This window comes from Salmo salar, chromosome 17 (assembly GCF_965601325.2).
Source record: "Salmo salar chromosome 17, fSalSal1, whole genome shotgun sequence".
Classification (NCBI taxonomy): Eukaryota; Metazoa; Chordata; class Actinopteri; order Salmoniformes; family Salmonidae; genus Salmo; species Salmo salar.
In genome coordinates, this window is record NC_138307.1 from 63,422,064 (window position 1) to 63,441,422 (window position 19,359).

Below are 19,359 nucleotides of genomic sequence, written 5' to 3' on the forward strand. Positions count from 1 at the left end.
TCAGCAGTTTTTCTCTTATGTCAGTTACTGACTGTCACTCACTTAGTTCATGTCAGCAAAACTTTTTTAGAATGGTCAATCAAGGTCGAATTATCGACCGGACCCCATTGATCATCAGATATCATATAAAAAACTGCAAACATGTCTCCTCCACCCTATGGCAACATTTTAAAAATTGCACGAAATTGTCTGTAAAACTGTAAATGTTTCTCTCTGCCCAACCTGGTCCCAGAGCATTTTGTATTGTAACGACCCGGTATTGTGTTCTGTGTTTGTGGGTGTGTTATGGTTCTCATGGCTACTAGCAGGGGTTAAATATGTCAGGACAGAGGGAAAGGTTGGGGGGGTATGATGGGTAATCCCGCGGGATTTGGAAATGATAAATAGGGATTACTGTCTCATCTTCTCTCTCTTTCTGTTCGGGGCCTTGATCTGTTCCTATGGGAGTAAACATTAATTAGACTTGGTATAGTTGTGTACATTCGGCATTTAGCGGCGTGGGCTGTGGCCTGAACAATAGCCCAGTTTAGGAATAAACCTGTGTTCTGACCTGCACACCTAGAGTCCGTCTCTTTTTCCTTTATGACCCAGCCGGGTCATTACAGTATTATTCTGTAGGTAAATTAGAGACATTCCATTTAGTATGATATGTTATGTTTAGTATGGTATGTATTAATTTGTGGATGCCCATCATCCATTTCGTATATGTTACGAATGATAATTCGTTTGAAACTAATTTGCTAAACTTATGATATGTTACGAATTCCAATTTGTTGTGATTGTTGTTAGCTAGGTGGCTCACGCTAGCTAGGCTAGGGCTTAGCGGAAGGGTTAGCTAACATGCAAAGTAGTTGAAAAGTTGCTAAAGTTATACACCCACCCATCCACCCCGACCAACCACCCTCCTTTTGTTTTTGTCTTAAGTAACCTGTCTTATGTAATTGTACCATACCAAATATAACATATCATACCAATTTGAGTGTCTCAGATTTACATTTACTATGTTACATCTAGCCTGAGACCAGGCTATTGAAAAAATGAGCAGAATTGCATGAAATTAGTTATACAATTGCAAAATCTTCTCTCTGGCCCATGGCAAAATGTGTAGAATTGCAGGAAATTAACTCAAACTTCAATTTTCTCTTTGCCGTCAAGAGGGAGAGGGGCTGATAAAATGTTTTGCTTGCAAGGTAGGGGGAGGGGCAACTTCACTTAAGACCCCCAAAATGCTAGGGCCGGCATTGACTGCACTTGTGGGTTGACAAACCAGCGAGCCACTGCGGCCCCTCATGAGTGCCAAATTTATTAATTCATTTTTTGGGGGGGCCCCCACCCCCATCAACATTGCCCATCTCTGTTGTAGATCAGTGGTTGCCAACTTTTTTCGGTCACTGTACCACCAACTGAATTTTGCTGTGCCCGGAGTACCCCCTCATGCATTCTAACAGTAGGCTATGGTCTCTGAGTATTATCAAGTACCCCCTGTGGATAGGCCAAGTACCCCCAGGGCTCCTAGTACCCCTGATTAGGAACCACTGTTGTAAATTATGCTGAATTTCTGGATGAGGTCTTTTTTTTGCCATTGTTTCTATTTACTATCCAATAATTTTTTTATATAAAACACCTGTATCACACCTGTCAATTACTAATACCATTTGAATCTCACAACGTCACACTTTATGATTTCTATACCAAAGTTGGGTAGTTCTGTGTAATAATCAAGCAAAAGTTTTGTTTATGCCTGAAGAGCAAGCAGGCAGGCATGTACCTGAAAATGAATGTAACGCTCCTAAGCATGTGATGTGTGTGTTGTGTGTCAAGTTGGGTACTGTGACAAATATCAAGAATATTAGTGCAAATGGTTAAAACAAGTATTTTATTAAACTAATGCATATTGACTGTAACAAGTGTTATAGGCAAGACCATTCACCTCACTGTGTAATGGCTCTCTACATTTTCATTAAAGGAGGTGTTCCCAGTGCAGTACGGTACTAAGTATGACACAGCACTGCAGATTCTGGTGTGGGAGTTCTTCTCCAGATTGGAGGAGCTGCTGCCGGTGCCCAGCTTTACACAGGTACTGATATGACTGCATCTTCATCCTTTCAATTCAAATGTGAAAAATGTTGCGTTTACTGTTATGAATGAATGAACCCCCTTTAATAGATGAATAAATGGACTGAACATCAACACGTTTCCAGTGGGTAGGAGCTAGGGGTTGATTTTGTATTGGACTGCACTCTCCTTTTCCAGTTTAACTTTAAGTTTGCCTCTCTCACCCTCAGACAGCATCTTGTCTCAGCCTTGCCTTCTCTGACCTGGAGGAGTGTGTTCAGTCTGTCTCTGACCCTGAGCACCTGAAGACACTGCTACAGCATCAAAGACACCTTGTCTCGGTGTCTCACCGTGTCTCAATCCTCTTCAATGGCTGTGCGAAGCTGCAGGATATTGGCGGAAACTGGAATACGCTGCCACACATGTTGATCCAGAGCATCCCAAACATGCTCAATGGGTGACATGTCTGGTGAGTATGCAGGCCATGGAAGAACTGGGCCATTTTCAGCTTCCAGGAATTGAGTACAGATCCTTGCGACATGGGACTGAGTATTATAATGCTGAAACATGAGATGAATGGCGATAAAATGCAATTTTATTTATTGTCTGTAGCTGATGCCTGCCCATACCCTAACCCAAGGGGGGGCAACGTACTTTAATCCGGCCCGCAAGACATAAAATATATATACAGTTGAAGTCGGAAGTTTACATACACTTAGGTTGGAGTCATTAAAACAAGTTTTTTAACCACTCCATAAATTTCTTGTTATTAACAAACTATAGTTTTGGCAAGTCGGTTAGGACATCTACTTTGTGCATGACACAAGTCCTTTTTCCAACAATTGTTTACAGACCGATTATTTCACTTATAATTCACTGTATCACAATTCCAGTGGGTCAGAAGTTTACATACACTAAGTTGACTCTGCCTTTAACAGCTTGGAAAATTCCAGAAAATGATGTCATGACTTTAGAAGCTTCTGATAGGCTAATTGACATCATTTGAGTCAATTGGAGTGTACCTATGGATGTATGTCAAGGCCTACCTTCAAACTCAGTGCCTCTTTGCTTGACATCATGGAAAAATCTAAAGAAATCAGCCAAAAATTGTAGACCTCCACAAGTCTGGTTCATCCTTGGGAGCAATATCCAAATGCCTGAAGGTACCACGTTCATCTGTACAAACAATAGTACGCAAGTATAAACACCATGGGACCACACAGCCGTCATACCGCTCAGGAAGGAGACACGTTCTGTCTCCTAGAGATGAATGTATTTTTGTGCGAAAAGTGCAAATCAATCCCAGAACAACAGCAAAGGACCTTGTGAAGATACTGGAGGAAACAGGTACAAAAGTATCTATATCCACAGTAAAACGAGTCCTATATCGACATAACCTGAAAAAGAAGCCACTGCTCCAAAACCGCCATAAAAAAGCCAGACTACAGTTTACAACTGCTCATGGGAACAAAGATCATACTTTTTGGAGAAATGTCCTCTGGTCTGATGAAACAAAAATAGAACTGTTTGGCCATAATGATCATCGTTATGTTTGGAGGAAAAAGGGGGAGGCTTGCAAGCCGAAGAACACCATCCAAACCGTGAAGCACGGGGGTGGCAGCATCATGTTGTAGGGGTGCTTTGCTGCAGGAGGGACTGGTGCACTTCACAAAATAGATGGCATCATGAGGATGGAAAACTATGTGGATATATTGAAGCACCATCTCAGGACATCAGTCAGGAAGTTAAAGCTTGGTCGCAAATGGGTCTTCCAAATGGACAATGACCCCAAGCATACTTCCAAAGTTGTGGAAAAATGGCTTAAGGACAACAAAGTCAAGGTATTGGAGTGGCCATCACAAAGCCCTGACCTCAATCCTATAGAACATTTGTGGGCAGAACTGAAAAAGCTTGTGCGAGCAAGGAGGCCTACAAACCTGACTCAGTTAAACCAGCTCTGTCAGGAGGAATGGACCAAAATTCACCCAACTTATTGTGGGAAGCTTGTGGAAGGCTACCCGAAACGTTTGACCCAAGTTCAACAATTTAAAGGGAATGCTTCCAAATACTAATTGAGTGTATGTAAACTTCTGACCCACTGGGAATGTGATGAAAGAAATAAAAGCTGAAATATCTATTTTTCTGACATTTAACATTCTTAAAATAAAGTGGTGATCCTAACTGACCTAAAACAGGAAATGTTTACTAGGATTAAATGTCAGGAATTGTGAAAAACTGAGTTTAAATGTATTTGGCTAAGGTAACCTTCCGACTTCAACTGTATTTATTGTATTATTTTTTACCCCTTTTTTTTACCCCACACAGAGCCGTGTGTCCTCTGAAACACGACCCAGCCAAGGCGCACTGCTTCTTGACACAATGTCCGCTTAACCCGGAAGCACCAATGTGTCGGAGGAAACACCGTACATCTGGCGACCATGTCAGCATGCATGCGCCTGGCCCGCCACAGGAGTCGCTAGAGCACAATGGGACAAGGAAACCTCAGCCTGCTAAACCCTCTCCTAAACCCTCTCCTAAACCCTCTCCTAAACCGGACGACGCTGAGCCAATTGTGCACCGCCTCATGGGTCTCCCAGTAATGGCCAGCTGTGACACAGCCTGGGACCCAGATCTGTAGTGAACCCAGATCTGTAGTGACGCCTCAAGCACTGCGATGCAGTGTCTTAGACCACTGCGCCAATTGGAAGGCCCCTGAGTGGTGCATTAAATTCTTTGGCAACAGCTCTGGTGGACATTCCTGCAGTCAGCATGCCAATTGCACGCTCCTTCAAAACTTGAGACATCATTGTGTTGTGTGACAAAACTACACATTTTAGAGTGGCCTTTTATTGTCCCCGGCACAAGGTGCACCTGTGTAATGATCATGCTGTTTAATCAGCTTCTTGATATAGCACACCTGTCAGGTGGATGGATTATCTTGACAAAGGAGAAATGGTCACTAACAGGGATGTTAGCTTTTTGTGCGTATAACATTTCTGGGATATTTTTTCGGCTCATGAAACATGGGACCAACACTTTACATGTTGCATTTATATTTTTGTTCAGTGTACATGGTAGTTACATGAGCAGACACCTTACTATAAAGCACTTTGTGATGTCTGATGTAAAAAGGGCTTTAGGAAAAACAATCTGATTTACTTTTTTCCAACTTCATTTTCAGTTCATTGGGCTGCAGCCTATCGTTTTTTCAACAACCCTAAAAATGCACCCCTTCTAAGTGCCCTGGAGCAGTCATCTTGTGTCCGTTTCCATGCAGCATCCTTGTGGACTTCCTGTTCTATACTGTCTTTTTATAGGAAAACAAACACAAAGTAACACCTGACCGACCCACTAACACCTCCCTCACACAACCATGCACCAACAACGTACCAAAAGACTGGAGAAACACTGAACAAAATGAGTAGATACAGTACAGACAGTACGGACAGGCTGGAGTCAAGTAATTCCCTTTTAATTAATTATTATTCCAAACAGAAAAGTCTTCAATCTACTTTATCCAATTTCACTGTTAATATGATCATAAAGGAAATTCTGTTTGCATTGATAAACTAGTGAGTTCTTCAAGACACCTTAGTGACAGAGTGCCTGGAACAAAGTTGATCAGCACACATTCACAGCAGTCCCCCACCCATTCATTATACAGGGACTGTTTAGTGTAAGTAATAAGGGTCCATGGGGGTTATTCATTCAAAATAAAACTACAGTTACTGTACATTTGCCACTTTTTCCACGCAAAAAAATCAAAAAAAGGTGTCCTTTTTGTAGTGTACCAGTATGTACCAGTATGCATAAATACAATCTCCATAAATTGTTATATCCATAAAAAATACAACTAGTTCAAGGTGATAGTTTCATGAATAACCATGTCTTTTTTGAAATCCTTAGAACATTACCAAATGTACCAATTATTATCATGTATTAGACATGGCTAGAGTAAGTAGATTTTGACTTTATCATTCTGCCTGGCCAATTATACCAAACATTTGTCATTTGGCACAGGATCGATATGTATTTGTCACACAGACACAATGTATGCAACAAACAACACATGTAGTCTGACAATGCTGCAGACCTTATCCAATGACAGGTTTTATAGAAACACTGGACCAGCCAGATGACTGTTCAATCAGACAGGCCGGTGAAATCTTTTCATGCAACAGATTTTAAGAAGGGTCAATATCAAACTCACAATAGATCCCACCTTCATCTTTTAACACTTTCTTGGGTTATTTACTTGCTCCTAAACACTGCCTCCCAAAAAACTGCTTTGATGAAGCATGAGCTCAAATTAAAACAAGCATTATCAACAATGGCAGACCTTGGTCAAGTACACATCTAAAATACAGTGCTCTTGATTTAGCTTACGAAGTAAAATGGAACCAATGGAATAATCCCAAAAGTATAAACTCCACCCACTCAGCAATACCTCAAGTATTTGAAAGTTGACATACTGGTATGTATTTGACAATGTCTGCCTCAGAGAAGTATTCTTGTGATAAAATTAATGCTGGGAGTCTGGGTGAGATAGTGGTTGAGTGATAAGATTAAAAAGTGAAACCGCTTATGTTTGTGTAATCTCCAGTAAAGCAATACAATTTACAAGTGTGTTCTCCAATACAATATCTCACATCCATGTCCATCGTAAGAACATTTCCATGTTCAGCCTAACCGCCAGTGTCGTTCCACCATAAATCTAACACGGAAAGCACTCATTTCCATCCGTTCTCTTTCAGACTACTTCCCTATTCGTTGTTCCATGTCATCTCATCTCTGTTTTTAGGTGGAACTGAGAGGAACATTTTTACTGTCACACCTTCACTACATGGCACAGCACTATCTCCATGAAACACACTTTTTTTTTTTTTACATCATTAGAAAAACAATCGCAAATATGGAGGAGAAAAGTTAATATGGTTGCATTTCTGTTAACCAGACACATAACTCTACACTTCTCTGCAGCAAAGTATTTACACGTCCCTGTGTGGTGGGGGGTTCAATCCTCATTCAGTGGTCAGACAAGATGCTCAAGTGTGGATTAAGGTACATTATCTCAGCATTGAGGAGACATCATTTGTGGCAATTGAATGAAATATAGATATTATTATATTAAAGAGGGCCTGCCTTCAACTAGTAAAGAGACTCTTATGAAGATTGACCAGATCATATATGGGGCGGGGGTTAATAATTAAATTAGTATATCAAATTATTGTTATTCATGATGATGATAGATGGAGAAAAAAACTGATGACAATCAAGGCAACACAATTAAAGGCAATTAAATATGAAATTCTCCATATAAGAAATTCAAAATGTGTTGTTTTTACAACTAAACTTGAAGAAGGGCACCAATTACTGAGGTAAAGGGGGAGGGACAATAGTGAGCCCTTGTCTTCTGTCCACACATTATGGTACTACTTGAAGTAGATAAACAGTCATATTTTTGAGCTGTAGTTTGTTTGTACAGGTTGAACACCAGCCAAAGGGAATCTGACACCGTGCTAAGACATCCTTCCAGTGCTCGTCCAATTGAGGTAGCATCTCTTTGTTGTCAATACTGCGCCAGCTCCCGAGGTCCAATGACACTGCCATTTTCCATCCTATTGTCAGCCAATGACCCCTTTTCTGTGGCAGCCATGTTGTGTGATTTTCTTAATTATGGAAGAAAATAATAATACAATTGACCCCAATAGAACATTCTTAAAGAAGTTACTGAAAGGCATTCCTTAACTGAATCATCCAGACACAGTTCCAAGTATGGCTTTGGTTTGTCCAAGTATACAGTAATTTACATACATGTGGCGTGAGCCGTGACTCTGAGGATTCGTATATTCATGCAAAATGTCAGTTTTCAGTGTATCTGTACAGGTAGAAGATAGTTCATACGCATGGGAAGGGGCCAGTCCTATCTGTGCAAGGGGCCCAGAACAGATCCTGTGGTGAGGGGGCCATAACGGGGGAAGTTGTCATTAGAGGGCTGGCTGGGGAGCAGGGAGTTCCCATTAGTTGGAGAGCAGCTGAGATGAAGCCGCTTCAAGTACTCAGCGTGGTCCGGCTTGTGGTGCTGCAGGACTTTGATGGCTTCGTCCACTGTGAACCACTCCCGTTTACGACCTGCAGAGGGAGACAGAGATTCAGTGTGAATCACTCATTTTACATTTTAGTCATTTAGCAGACGCTCTTATCCAGAGCGACTTACAGTAGTGAATGCATACATTTCATTTCATGCATTTATTTTTTTGTACTGGCCCCCCGTGGGAATCGAACCCACAACCCTGGCGTTGCACACACCATGCTGGCGTTGCAAACACCATGCTCTACCAACTGAGCCACAGGGAAGACATACTCCTGCTGTTGACCACGGGGGGGGGTCAATAATACACTCCCAATAACCAATCAGCGTTCAGAACTACTGGGGTTTTCCACATGAACTCAGTGTGACATTTGCCCTTTGAGGGATGGGGATCTTCTCACAAAGAAATCGGATCAGGATCAACCCCATGTGGCACTGTCAATAAAATATTCTGGTATCCCCTTACCAATCTTCAAACACGCCCAATGTTTGTCATCTAAACATTCAAAATGCCCCTATTAATTTCAGCCTACCTAAAGTATTGTGAAGGGTGCTAATAGCCAGTTTGAATACATGTTTACAGAATAGATGTTATCAGAATACATTGATTATCTCTAACAACAGCTACATTGTTATTGCGTGAAGATGAGGCCATAGACATGAGCTCATTTAAAGGTCATTCATAGTGGCATGCTTTCACAACATTCTTTTTGAGGAACAAGTTGTAGCCCATGTTTGGTAATCCTGTGTGTTAACAGGAATGAGGATTATTAGTGCAAAGGAACAAATATTGGTGCGGTTAAGTCGGTAAAAAAAAACGAAAGAAAGACTGAGGCTGATATACTGCCTACTGTAAGATCTATAAGGACTAAAAGCTCCAGCCACTCAGGAAAAAGACTGATGAAGTCTAAAGGATGTTTAATGGATTTCAGAGGTCAGGTCACACTGTTCGGTGCAGTCAGTGGTGAGTCAAGGTCTGTTTGGGAAGGCCTGGGATAGATGACCTGCTCAGTAATCCAATCGCACGTTCACATTTTACTCTACCTTTTACCAGCTATTTTAGTCCACCTCTCCAAAGGCTGGTGTGATTTAGCAGTTAGCAGCATAAATTGAGTCTTAATCAGCCACTTTGGAATTGATGTGTTATGACTCCAAACTTTAGATTAGGTGAAGCCGGATATTATTGGAAAAATATTGAACTTGTTTGTTGCTTGTTTTCTGCAATCCCAGGCCTTTAATCAGTGTGTGGGATTTCATTATTTAGTCTGTGAGGCCTGTTGGTACTGGCAATATCCTTCCTGGAAAACATATTATTATACTAGACATTGAAGTCCTGATTATAGGTCGACCGATTATGATTTTTCAACGCCGATACCGATACTGATTATTGGAGGACCAAAAAAAACCGTTGCCGATTAATCGGCCGATTTTTATATATATATTTGTAATAATGACAATTACAACAATACTGAATGAACAATGAACACTTTTATTTTAATTTAATATAATACATAAATAAAATCTATTTAGTCTTAAATAAATAATGAAACATGCTCAATTTGGTTTAAATAATGCAAAAACACAGTTTTGGAGAAAAAAGTAAAAGTGCAATATGTGCCATGTAAAAAAGCGAACGTTTAAGTTCCTTGCTCAGAACATGAGAACATATGAAAGCTGGTGGTTCAATATTCCCAGTTAAGAAGTTTTAGGTTGTAGTTATTATAGGAATTATGACGCATCGACTATTTCTCTCTATACCATTTGTATTTCATATACCTTTGACTATTGGATGTTCTAATAGGCACTTTAGTATTGCCAGCCTAATCTCAGGAGTTGATAGGCTTGAAGTCAAGCTAAGAGCTGCTGGAAAACGCAGTAACGTTTGAATGAATGCTTACGAGCCTGCTGCCGCCTACCACCGCTCAGTCATACTGCTCTATCAAATCGTAGACTTAATTATAATATAATAAACACAGAAATTCTGGGCAGCAGGGTAGCCTAGTGGTTAGAGTATTGGGCTAGTAACCGAAAGGTTGCAAGTTCAAATCCCCGACCTGACAAGGTACAAATCTGTCGTTCTGCCCCTGAACAAGGCAATTAACCCACTATTCCTAGGCCGTCATTGAAAATAAGAATTTGTTCTTAACTGACTTGCCTAGTTAAATAAAGGTAAAAATGAATATGGTCAAATCCAGGAACTATCATTTAAAAAATAAAATGTTTATTCTTTCAATGAAATACGGAACCGTTACGTATTTTATCGAACGGGTGGCAACCCTAAGTCTAAATATTCCTGTTACATTGCACAACCTTCAATGTTATGCCATAATTATGTAAAATTCTGGCAAATTAGTTCGCAATGAGCCAGGCGGCCCAAACTGTTGCATATACCCTGACTCTGCGTGCAATGAACGCAAGAGAAGTGACACAATTTCCCGAGTTAATATTGCCTGCTAACATTAATTTCTTTTAACTAAATATGCAGGTTTAAAAATATATACTTCTGTGTATTGATTTTAAGAAAGGCATTGATGTTTATGGTTAGGTACATTCGTGCAATGATTGTGCTTTTTTCGCGAATGCGCTTTTGTTAAATCATTCCCCGTTTGGCAAAGTAGGCTGTGATTCGATAAAAAATGTACAGGCACCGCATTGATTATATGCAACGCATGACAAGCTAGTTAACCTAGTAATATCATCAACCATGTGTAGTTAACTAGTAACTATGTGAAGATTGATTGTTTTTTTATAAGATACGTTTAATGCTAGCTAGCAACTTACCTTGGCTCCTTGCTGCACTCGCATAACAGGTGGTCAGCCTGTCACGCAGTCTCCTCGTGGAATGCAACGTAATCGGCCATAATTGGCGTCAAAAATGCTGATTACCGATTGTTATGAATACTTGAAATCGGCCCTAATTAATCAGCCATGCCGATTAATCGGTCGACCTCTAGTCCTGATGTCATGTGACCATAAACTCACCTATGTTGACCGAGTCTTCCCATGCTTCCAATGTCTCCGTCACGGTCAACACGTAAACGTACGTTCGGTGCTTTCGGTCTTGATTCTGCTGTAAAGTTAAAAAGAAAACTACATTTCAAAATTCAGGTTGGAAGAATCTCTACCTGTGGCACCCCAAGAAAAAACAGCTGCTTTCAGAGGATGCACATGCTTTAGGATAGTTTGTCAACCCTTGACTAGGCATCAACCAAATCCACTCATTTTCTATTCTTCAATTTCATTAATGTGACAATTTACACTAAGAGAGCAATGGCAGTTTTTCAGGGAGTAAAAATGTAACTGTCTTATAATTACTGTCAGCCCAGAGTCACGCCTTACCTCAAACACACCTAGGAGACGTCCCAACTTGCCTTTCACTCCTGCCTGGTGGGAGAGAGGAGAGAGGCATTAGGGGGATGTGAGATGACAGTATTGGGCCTTTGGCAATTTGACAAACCAAAACACTTGTGTTAGATTAAAAAGGAAAGTAGAGAAATCCCAATTCTTGACAATACTGTGTGGGGGTTTAGAATGAAAACCTTTGACTGGAGTTAGGAGTGTGTGTTGAGATGTGAAGAGTGTGTGTTGAGATGTGAAGAGAGAGAGAGAGTGTGTGTGTGTGTGTGCGTGCGTGCGTGCGTGTGTGTGTGAGATCAGAACACATTGACCAATATAACGTGATTGTATATCACAACACAAACCCACCCAGTCCTGCTGTATATTTATAGGTCAAAATCAGAGAGGTTACTGTTTCCAAAAAGACGCATGACCCACCCCCTTTTCCCCTTCCTGCCCCTTTATCAAGCTTCACAAAGAATCTGCCCACGTCCACTGGACAGGCTTTAGGACCTGTGAATGTGCTGGAATCCAGCAGGGAGACAAGTTTAGCCTGCTGACGTACCCAAGTACGTTAGGTTTCGCACCAGCTGGACCTTTGGAATACCATGAGCTCCTCAGTCACTACCCGAACCAAATCCTTCTGACCCCTTTCTCTACAAACCCGCTTTGGACCCACCAAAATGTACCTCCAAATTGTGTCATGTCATAAGTGAGTTCCCGTCACCCGCAATCATTGCATACATCAAGTCTCTCAGAACTTAACCCTTTTTAGCTGTGAAGCCACTTTGGAGAGGACATGCTGTGAAGTGCCACTGAGATATCCCAGGAGATCGACAAGGTCAGTCACATGCCACAAGGAAGGCAGTGATGAATTATAGAGAGTATCTCTCTCTATCGCTCTCATAGTGTATATGACAAAATGTAGGGCCTGCACGTTGCCTTTAAATACCAATCAGGGGCCAGCAATACTTTTGATACTCATATAGATGACATGATCACTACATGACTTGAAGCCAGAGTTTACAACTAACACATTACAATAGTCTCACCCATCACTAAAAGGCATGTTCTTTACAGACAAATCAATGAATGACCATCAGATCAATGTGTGTTTTGTGCGTGCATATAGCTATTAGTTATACACCCACTGTGATTCATTTAAATTTCATTATCACTGATGATTATGGTGATGATTGATTGGATTAAAGTAAAGATACAATCATTCTGAATGTGATATTGTTTTTGTGCATCTCTGAGCGATGCTCTATCGACTCCCGGGTCATTCTTTTATTTTTTATGTGCACCTGAAAAACTTTTGCATCATATGAAAACATGAAATGACCCCGGGAATTGATAGAGCATCGCTCAGAGAGGCACAGAAACAATATAACATTCAAAATGGTTGGATCTTTCCTTTATATGATGAAGATGATGACAGGTGAACTCACCTCTTCAAAAACTTCTCTGACCGCTGCGCCACAGGGCTCCTCCTCCGGCTCCATCCCTCCACCTGGGACGATCCACTGGTCCGGATGCCGACTGCTGCTCACCAGCAACACCTGGAAGAGAAAACACAATAGCTCTGTGAGTCCAGCTCCACCACAGGGCCCTCTGCTCCACCACAGAGCCCTATGCTCCACCACAGAGCCCTATGCTCCACCACAGAGCCCTATGCTCCACCACAGAGCCCTATGCTCCACCACAGGGCCCTATGCTACACCTTTGCTGATCGATTGACCCAGATCAGGTCCTTTTGGGGGCATCGAAGCAGGTGCCTGAGCTAAAATTACACCACAGTCTGCCTTGTACAACGATCCGAACAGATTGAATGAGCCTGTATCTGCATTTTCATGATGCAATACACACACATGTCCTACACACACACACACACACACACACACACACACTAATGACCTATGGGGCTCATAGTTGCTCAGTTGTCTCTCACCATGCTGAGGAAACATCCAACAATACGACATACTACAGTGATCCAGCGTCAGCAGCAGCTTGTGTGGCTTTCACCTTCCATCTTTTCCCCATCCAGACCCCTCTATACGGGACCAGTGTGTCAGCCTGACAACCATGTAATATCAGCTAGCAGCTCGGCTTTGACACTCCTCTGTGCTGCTCTAATGGGATTGTGGGATTGCTAGAGCAGACCCGTTGTTGTCCGAGCCAGGAGCCAGGCAGTAACAAGTCAAGTGGCCAAGAGAGGCCACCCAGTGGATATGGCACGTGTCACCCTTCCACTTCTGGGTCCCCAAGTCATGTTCCCGGGCCTTAACTGAGCCGACATCTCATCTGGCTCGTCCCGGGCTAAGAGGGGATGGAGGGTGGACAGGGAGTGAGACGGTTAGCTATATTTACGGGCGCCACATACAGAGGGGATCCAACTGAATCAGCGGGGTAGACCAGACTGTCTGCTTAGTACCCTACATTATAAAGCCATAAACCATGGAGATAGGTTAGTAGGTTCATTCTATTTATAACAGACTGCTAGCGCTTCAGAATGTGGGTATACATGTGTGTACACAAGTGTGTGTGTGTGTACACGTGTGTGTGTGTGTGTGTGTTGGGGGGGTACTGTCTGTGTTTATATATGGGGGTGGGGCACCGCTGTGTGCCTTTTGCAAATATTCTTTTGGGGGGGCAAGGCTTTAAGCAGCTCAGGGATGCCACTGTGTTTGACAGTGTCTACTGTGGAGTTTACAAAACAAAGCTAGCTATACATCCTGCCAGTGTTATTTTTGCCTCACTTTAAGTCCTATTTTTTCTATTTCTTGCTCAAAATGTGATTGGATATGAACTGTTACGAATTTAACTCTTTCCAGGAAAGACACAAGGCTTGGCAGCACCTCATACAAATTCATGCAATATACAAAACATTGTTCATGTCATTTATGTCAACAGCTTAGGCTAACAAGGTACATCCCACTGAAAAATCATGGCACTGAGGAACACTCGGCACAGTGAGGAGCAAAACGCCACACCAACATATTAGATAGGTCAAAGGTCAGGTGCAGATGGAGGGGGGGGGGGGGGGGGGGGCAGAGGGAATAGAGCAGCGTCTCCCAGCGAGATTCCAGTGTGTTTTGTAAGCCTGCTAAACGGGCCAGGAATCTCAGGGAGGAAATAAACACCTACTTTCTCAGAGGAGCAACACTGTGGCTGTCAAACAAACCAGTCTCCCACATGCCAGCCTAAGGAGGTTTGAAGTTTTAGACTGGAGTATTAATGCATTAGGAGAGTGGTTAGTCATAACCAAAATAGACCTATGAAGTCAACATACGAAAGTTTGCTGCCCCTTGTTTTACACCAAATACACCTACTTTCAGCCTAGTCGATATAAAAAAACTAAGCCCAAATATATGCCAATTCCAGACCACACGCATTCAATACAGCTTCAACTCCTATCTAGCAATGTACAAGTAAGGCAACATAATTTGCCTAGTAATAGGCTACCCTTTAGTACATCCAGACCAACAATAAACCATACTTCAACTTCACCAAGTGTCAACAAACCCTTAGTCTTGTAGCGACACAGTGGACTGAAAAGACACAATGTACTGTAATGCAGTCTCGGGGAGACACCCATTTCTGGATGAAGGCACCCATAACAGATCGCTCCTACCCTCCGGCATGAACGCTCTTCTAGTCTCTACTGTTGTTGGAGGCAAATGACCCACCCACTGGCCCTGAGGGATGGAATGTTCCAGTTTTCCCTTGATGGACTTTAAACCTAGTCACTGAACACCTGAACCTAGAGGGTTCCTCTTTCTCCTTTTCCATTCCTTAAATAAAGTCTCTGACATCACACAGAGTTCCTATTAACCTACTCAGGCCCTCTCAATGGGGGGACATGTCTAACATGTCATGCGTGTGTGTGTGGGGGGGTGGGGTGTCGGCAAACAGATAGGCCACAATCCTTCAGGGATTCAACAGCGTGGGATTGGCACAAAGAGGTGGCATTGGCCACACAGGAGCCACAGAGGCTTTTCTCCTGTTCAGGCTTAACGAGTTCATGCAAGTACGACAGAGTTCCTGGGGATGGGCTCTATACATTACAACAGCTCAGTAACAGTTGAACAGACACAGGCGAAGCATTTCCTGACCTAACAATACCCTTGACCAGAGACACCGGTAGGTGATTGAAGATGTTCTCCATTTGTTCCACCACAGGTATCTTAAATCTTAAAACAAGCTAAGATATTACACAAAGGTTGACTTGTTTTATAGAATCACAAATGAAATGTCAGCAACAAGATTGTATGTGTAGGTAATTACTCATGTGAATAAATATTTGATTGGGATGCAGCACTGAGACTGAGATTGGGCAGTCTCATTAACATAACTCAGTGAGAAAGCCTTCCAGCTACCCAGCTGCTCTACCACAATGCAATGTGCCTATGGCACGGCACACACTGACACACAGCAAACTGATATATCTCTATTCCTTGTTCCTGAAAGAACCGGCTATGCATGAGGGAGAGAACAAGTCTCCCGCAGTCTTAAGGGACAACAGTTTCTCCTTCTGGCCACCTCTCTCTCTCTCTCTCTGTGTGTGGTACAAATACTTGAGTGCTCTGATAGAGTTCTTAATGACAGACAGATAAAGTCTGCAGCTTATATATTGCATAACTGTGGTGCAGGGGAAGTCAGAGGCTGCAGTGTCTTGAACTGTCTGATACAGATTTGGATTTCTATCAGACAGTACAAATCCAAATGTAGCTGTTCATAAACAAGGCGTGTGGCTCAGTAAGAAATGAAAAGCATTGCCACTTTTACATTAATGACCAACCTTAGTCTTCTCGACTTTAGTTCATGCACTGAAACATGACATCATTTGCTTACTAAGTCTCCTATGACAACAAATCAAATCAATCAAATTGTATTTGTCACATGTGCAGACTGGTGTATACTTTACCATGAAATGCTTGCTTACAAGCCCTACCCAACAATGCAGTTTAAATAAAAATAGTAACACATAACAATGGAATAGGTCCATAGATTTTGGTTTTGATAAAGTGGGCCTATTTAACTTGTTACGGTAGCAGATATAAGTCATATCTGTATAAATTGTGGCTTTAAACATTTAATTAGACCTCCAATTGGAACATGCTAACGTCATATTGACTGAAAGGACACGTGCACAACAATATAGCCTATTACATGGAAATAATTGCTTCCCATTTAATAAAATGTAAAACATTTGTGGAACAAGTCCTATATGTTGTTATAATTTCGGGGAAATTGACTTGGATAGATAGTCCATTTTGTCAAACCATAGTGAACGCTTGCATCATGGTGGTACGTAGGCTATGGTGAAGCCCGTTAAAAAACACAAACTATTACGAGGAATATGTCTAGGTCTACAGAAATTTGTTAAAGATATTCTCTCAAACCAGAAATATAAAAACAAAGCCTTGATTGAGACTACTTTTCAGTAGGCTACCTTTGGTTTTAGCCTAGGATACTTGAAAACCTGTCTTACAAAATGGCCACTTCGTCAATAACGCATTTTCATTTCATTTTTATGAGGCAGCAGAGATTATAAGGTGTAAAATGATGACGGTGATATTGTTAGTAGTATTTAAACTAGTATGCATTAGTACAGCGGTATCGTCATACAATGGCTGGACTGATGAAACATGCAACAGAGCGCCTCGCCCCCCTCGCTTTGCTCTCAAACTAGCTAAAACTGGATAGCCGCGGGCAGCCACACAACACCACTAAGGATGTATTACTAAAGCTATGGAACGTAGGCGAATAAAAAGCGTATAAATAGACTATAACACTCCTGTTTTTTTTTTTTTTGTGTGTGTGGGGGGGGGGGGTTGTTTAACACCAAGCCTACTTCTCTAATCATTAGGTTTTAAAAACCCGCAGAAGCATTTATTTCAGCCACGGCAAGACAGCCCCCGCACATCGACGTTTTCTGATGAATTAAGTGGTAAAACCACAATGAAAACCTATTTAAGTCTATTACAATAGGCAAATATAGATCAAATATTGACACGTGTAGGATATAGCCGAGAACAGTGGTTTTTTAAAGCCAGGGACAGCGTCGGTCCCCTGAACTGTCAATGAGAAATATAACCATCTAACGTTATACCTCTTCTTCACGTTCGTTCTTGAAGCACAAGCATGCCGCTCGTTTCTTGAAGCCCTCGCCATCATAAGTTCTGGTCTGGTTCGGCTTGAACTTCATTATGTAGGTTACTCCTCTCCTCACCGGGCAGGCAACGAAATCCAGAAAAATTTACGAACGAAGAGTGAGTCACCAAACCAAGGTTCTGGATGGCGAAGAGAAAACCGGCATATGTGTATCACTGAGGTACAAGAACGCATATACCGGCAATCTACCCATTGGCGGTGTATTTTCCCATTCACTCCAATTGCGTTTAGTGCGTTCTTTTCAGGGAATTCCCTCCGTGATATTGGGTTATTGGATACAGTTCAGTCCCCCATACCCTCCACTTATATGTGCAATCTCTTATTTAAGTAGAGGGAGTCGATACTGTACCCTCCTCCGAAGTCCTCCCACCTTAGGTAGTAGGCTACGAGGTAGGCTTTGCGCAGTCGCTGACTGTAAATAGACAGAAGGCAACCAAGCAGAGCGCTGTTACGCACGTCACCATACGTCTGATAACTGTTGGAGGATAGGATACAAATGCAGGACAAATCTAGCTGTGATTGAACACCTATGCAGTGCTCACTCCATCTGATTTTATGCTTTCTTGAAAAGTAGCCTATCCTGTTTGTTCCATATGTTTGTTCCATAGGCCCACCCATATGGATAGGTAATCTAGAAAAATAGTAAGGTTACAATTTTTAACCCTTAAGCCTATAACTTCATCAGAGTATTTTCTTAATATAAGATGTAATGTGACGTATTGCCCTGAAATGTCAGTAGCCAAGGTCTTTAAAAGACTCCTTAAAATAGCCTCAACTGTAAACCACTGTCTTGGGATTGGGGGTGGTGGAAAAGAGGGTTTCTGACCTTCCACTTTTTCTGTATTCACATCAGACAAATAATTTCACAAATAAAGCACTTTTATAGCCTACCTTAGCTACCCTGTGACGACTATTCATGCTATTGACTGAAAGCAAGTTGGGGATATAGACCTAGTCTAGGTTTGTTCTGTTTATAGCCTATAAAGGAAGGTGGGCCTACTTGAAGAGGTCTAGTTTTGTGTGTTAATGTATAGCTTTTACGACAGGTCACACCTACCTTACCCTCATAGAAAAAGGTTCTATATAGAAACTTTTTGGGGTTCCATAGATGAAGCAAGTGATATAACTGTTATGTTTTAAGTGTATACACATACAAAGATGTTGTATAGGAGTTCCTCTATCTTAGTCACTGCATTTCACTGTTAGTCTACAGCTGTTGTTTACGACGCATGCGACAAGCATTTGCTGAAGGTGTTGTAAAAGTAGAAAATAGTTATTATTGAGATGTTTTAGCAACTGTAAATGCACGTTTGTTTTGTTACTTTCTGAAACTAGTGTTGCATAGCAGTAGAGAAATGGTACAGACTATACATTCAACAACATCTCTACCGGAACCTGAAGATTATATTTGTCATTACTGGTACAGGGATCCTTTAGTTGGTTTTGAAATACAAAGTCTCCTGAACACACCGTTTTTCCTCTGCAGAATCTATTATCAATGTTTCGGTCAGAGACCTTTGTCAAGACAAAGTGAGATTCACACAAACATACACATATATGATATATATACACACCTCTGAGTTCATTCATTACACCTGTGTTTTGGTGCTGTAACTCTCTGCACCACAAGCGAGAAAAGCATATAATTGTTAACCCTTCACCTCTAAAGGTTTTTGAAATACCAGTAAGGCCAGTGTAGT

General features: G+C 41.7%; 2 protein-coding genes across 4 annotated transcripts; one reads left to right on the forward strand and one right to left on the reverse strand.

Moving 5' to 3' along the window:
• Nucleotides 1-248: 248 nt before the first annotated feature.
• LOC123728248 (uncharacterized) lies at nt 249-6,638 on the forward strand. Of its 3 annotated transcripts, none has more exons than XM_082964017.1 (4): nt 249-665; nt 1,967-2,077; nt 2,286-2,524; nt 4,381-6,638. In XM_082964017.1, exons 1-3 carry the CDS (start codon nt 654-656, stop codon nt 2,514-2,516), a joined length of 354 nt encoding a protein of 117 aa, XP_082820143.1. In that variant the 5' UTR covers nt 249-653; the 3' UTR covers nt 2,517-2,524; nt 4,381-6,638. The 3 variants fall into 3 exon arrangements, 1 of the variants encoding a protein (XP_082820143.1); XR_006760159.2 differs by having other exon boundaries at nt 250-618; XR_006760158.2 differs by having other exon boundaries at nt 252-614.
• Nucleotides 5,512-18,032, reverse strand: LOC106576398 (diphosphoinositol polyphosphate phosphohydrolase 3-beta). The gene is made up of 5 exons (XM_014153540.3): nt 17,598-18,032; nt 12,934-13,044; nt 11,486-11,530; nt 11,129-11,216; nt 5,512-8,187 (listed from the first exon to the last, which is right to left on the reverse strand). Exons 1-5 carry the CDS (start codon nt 17,691-17,693, stop codon nt 7,979-7,981), a joined length of 549 nt encoding a protein of 182 aa, XP_014009015.1. The 5' UTR covers nt 17,694-18,032; the 3' UTR covers nt 5,512-7,978.
• Between the last annotated feature and the right edge of the window lie 1,327 nt (nt 18,033-19,359).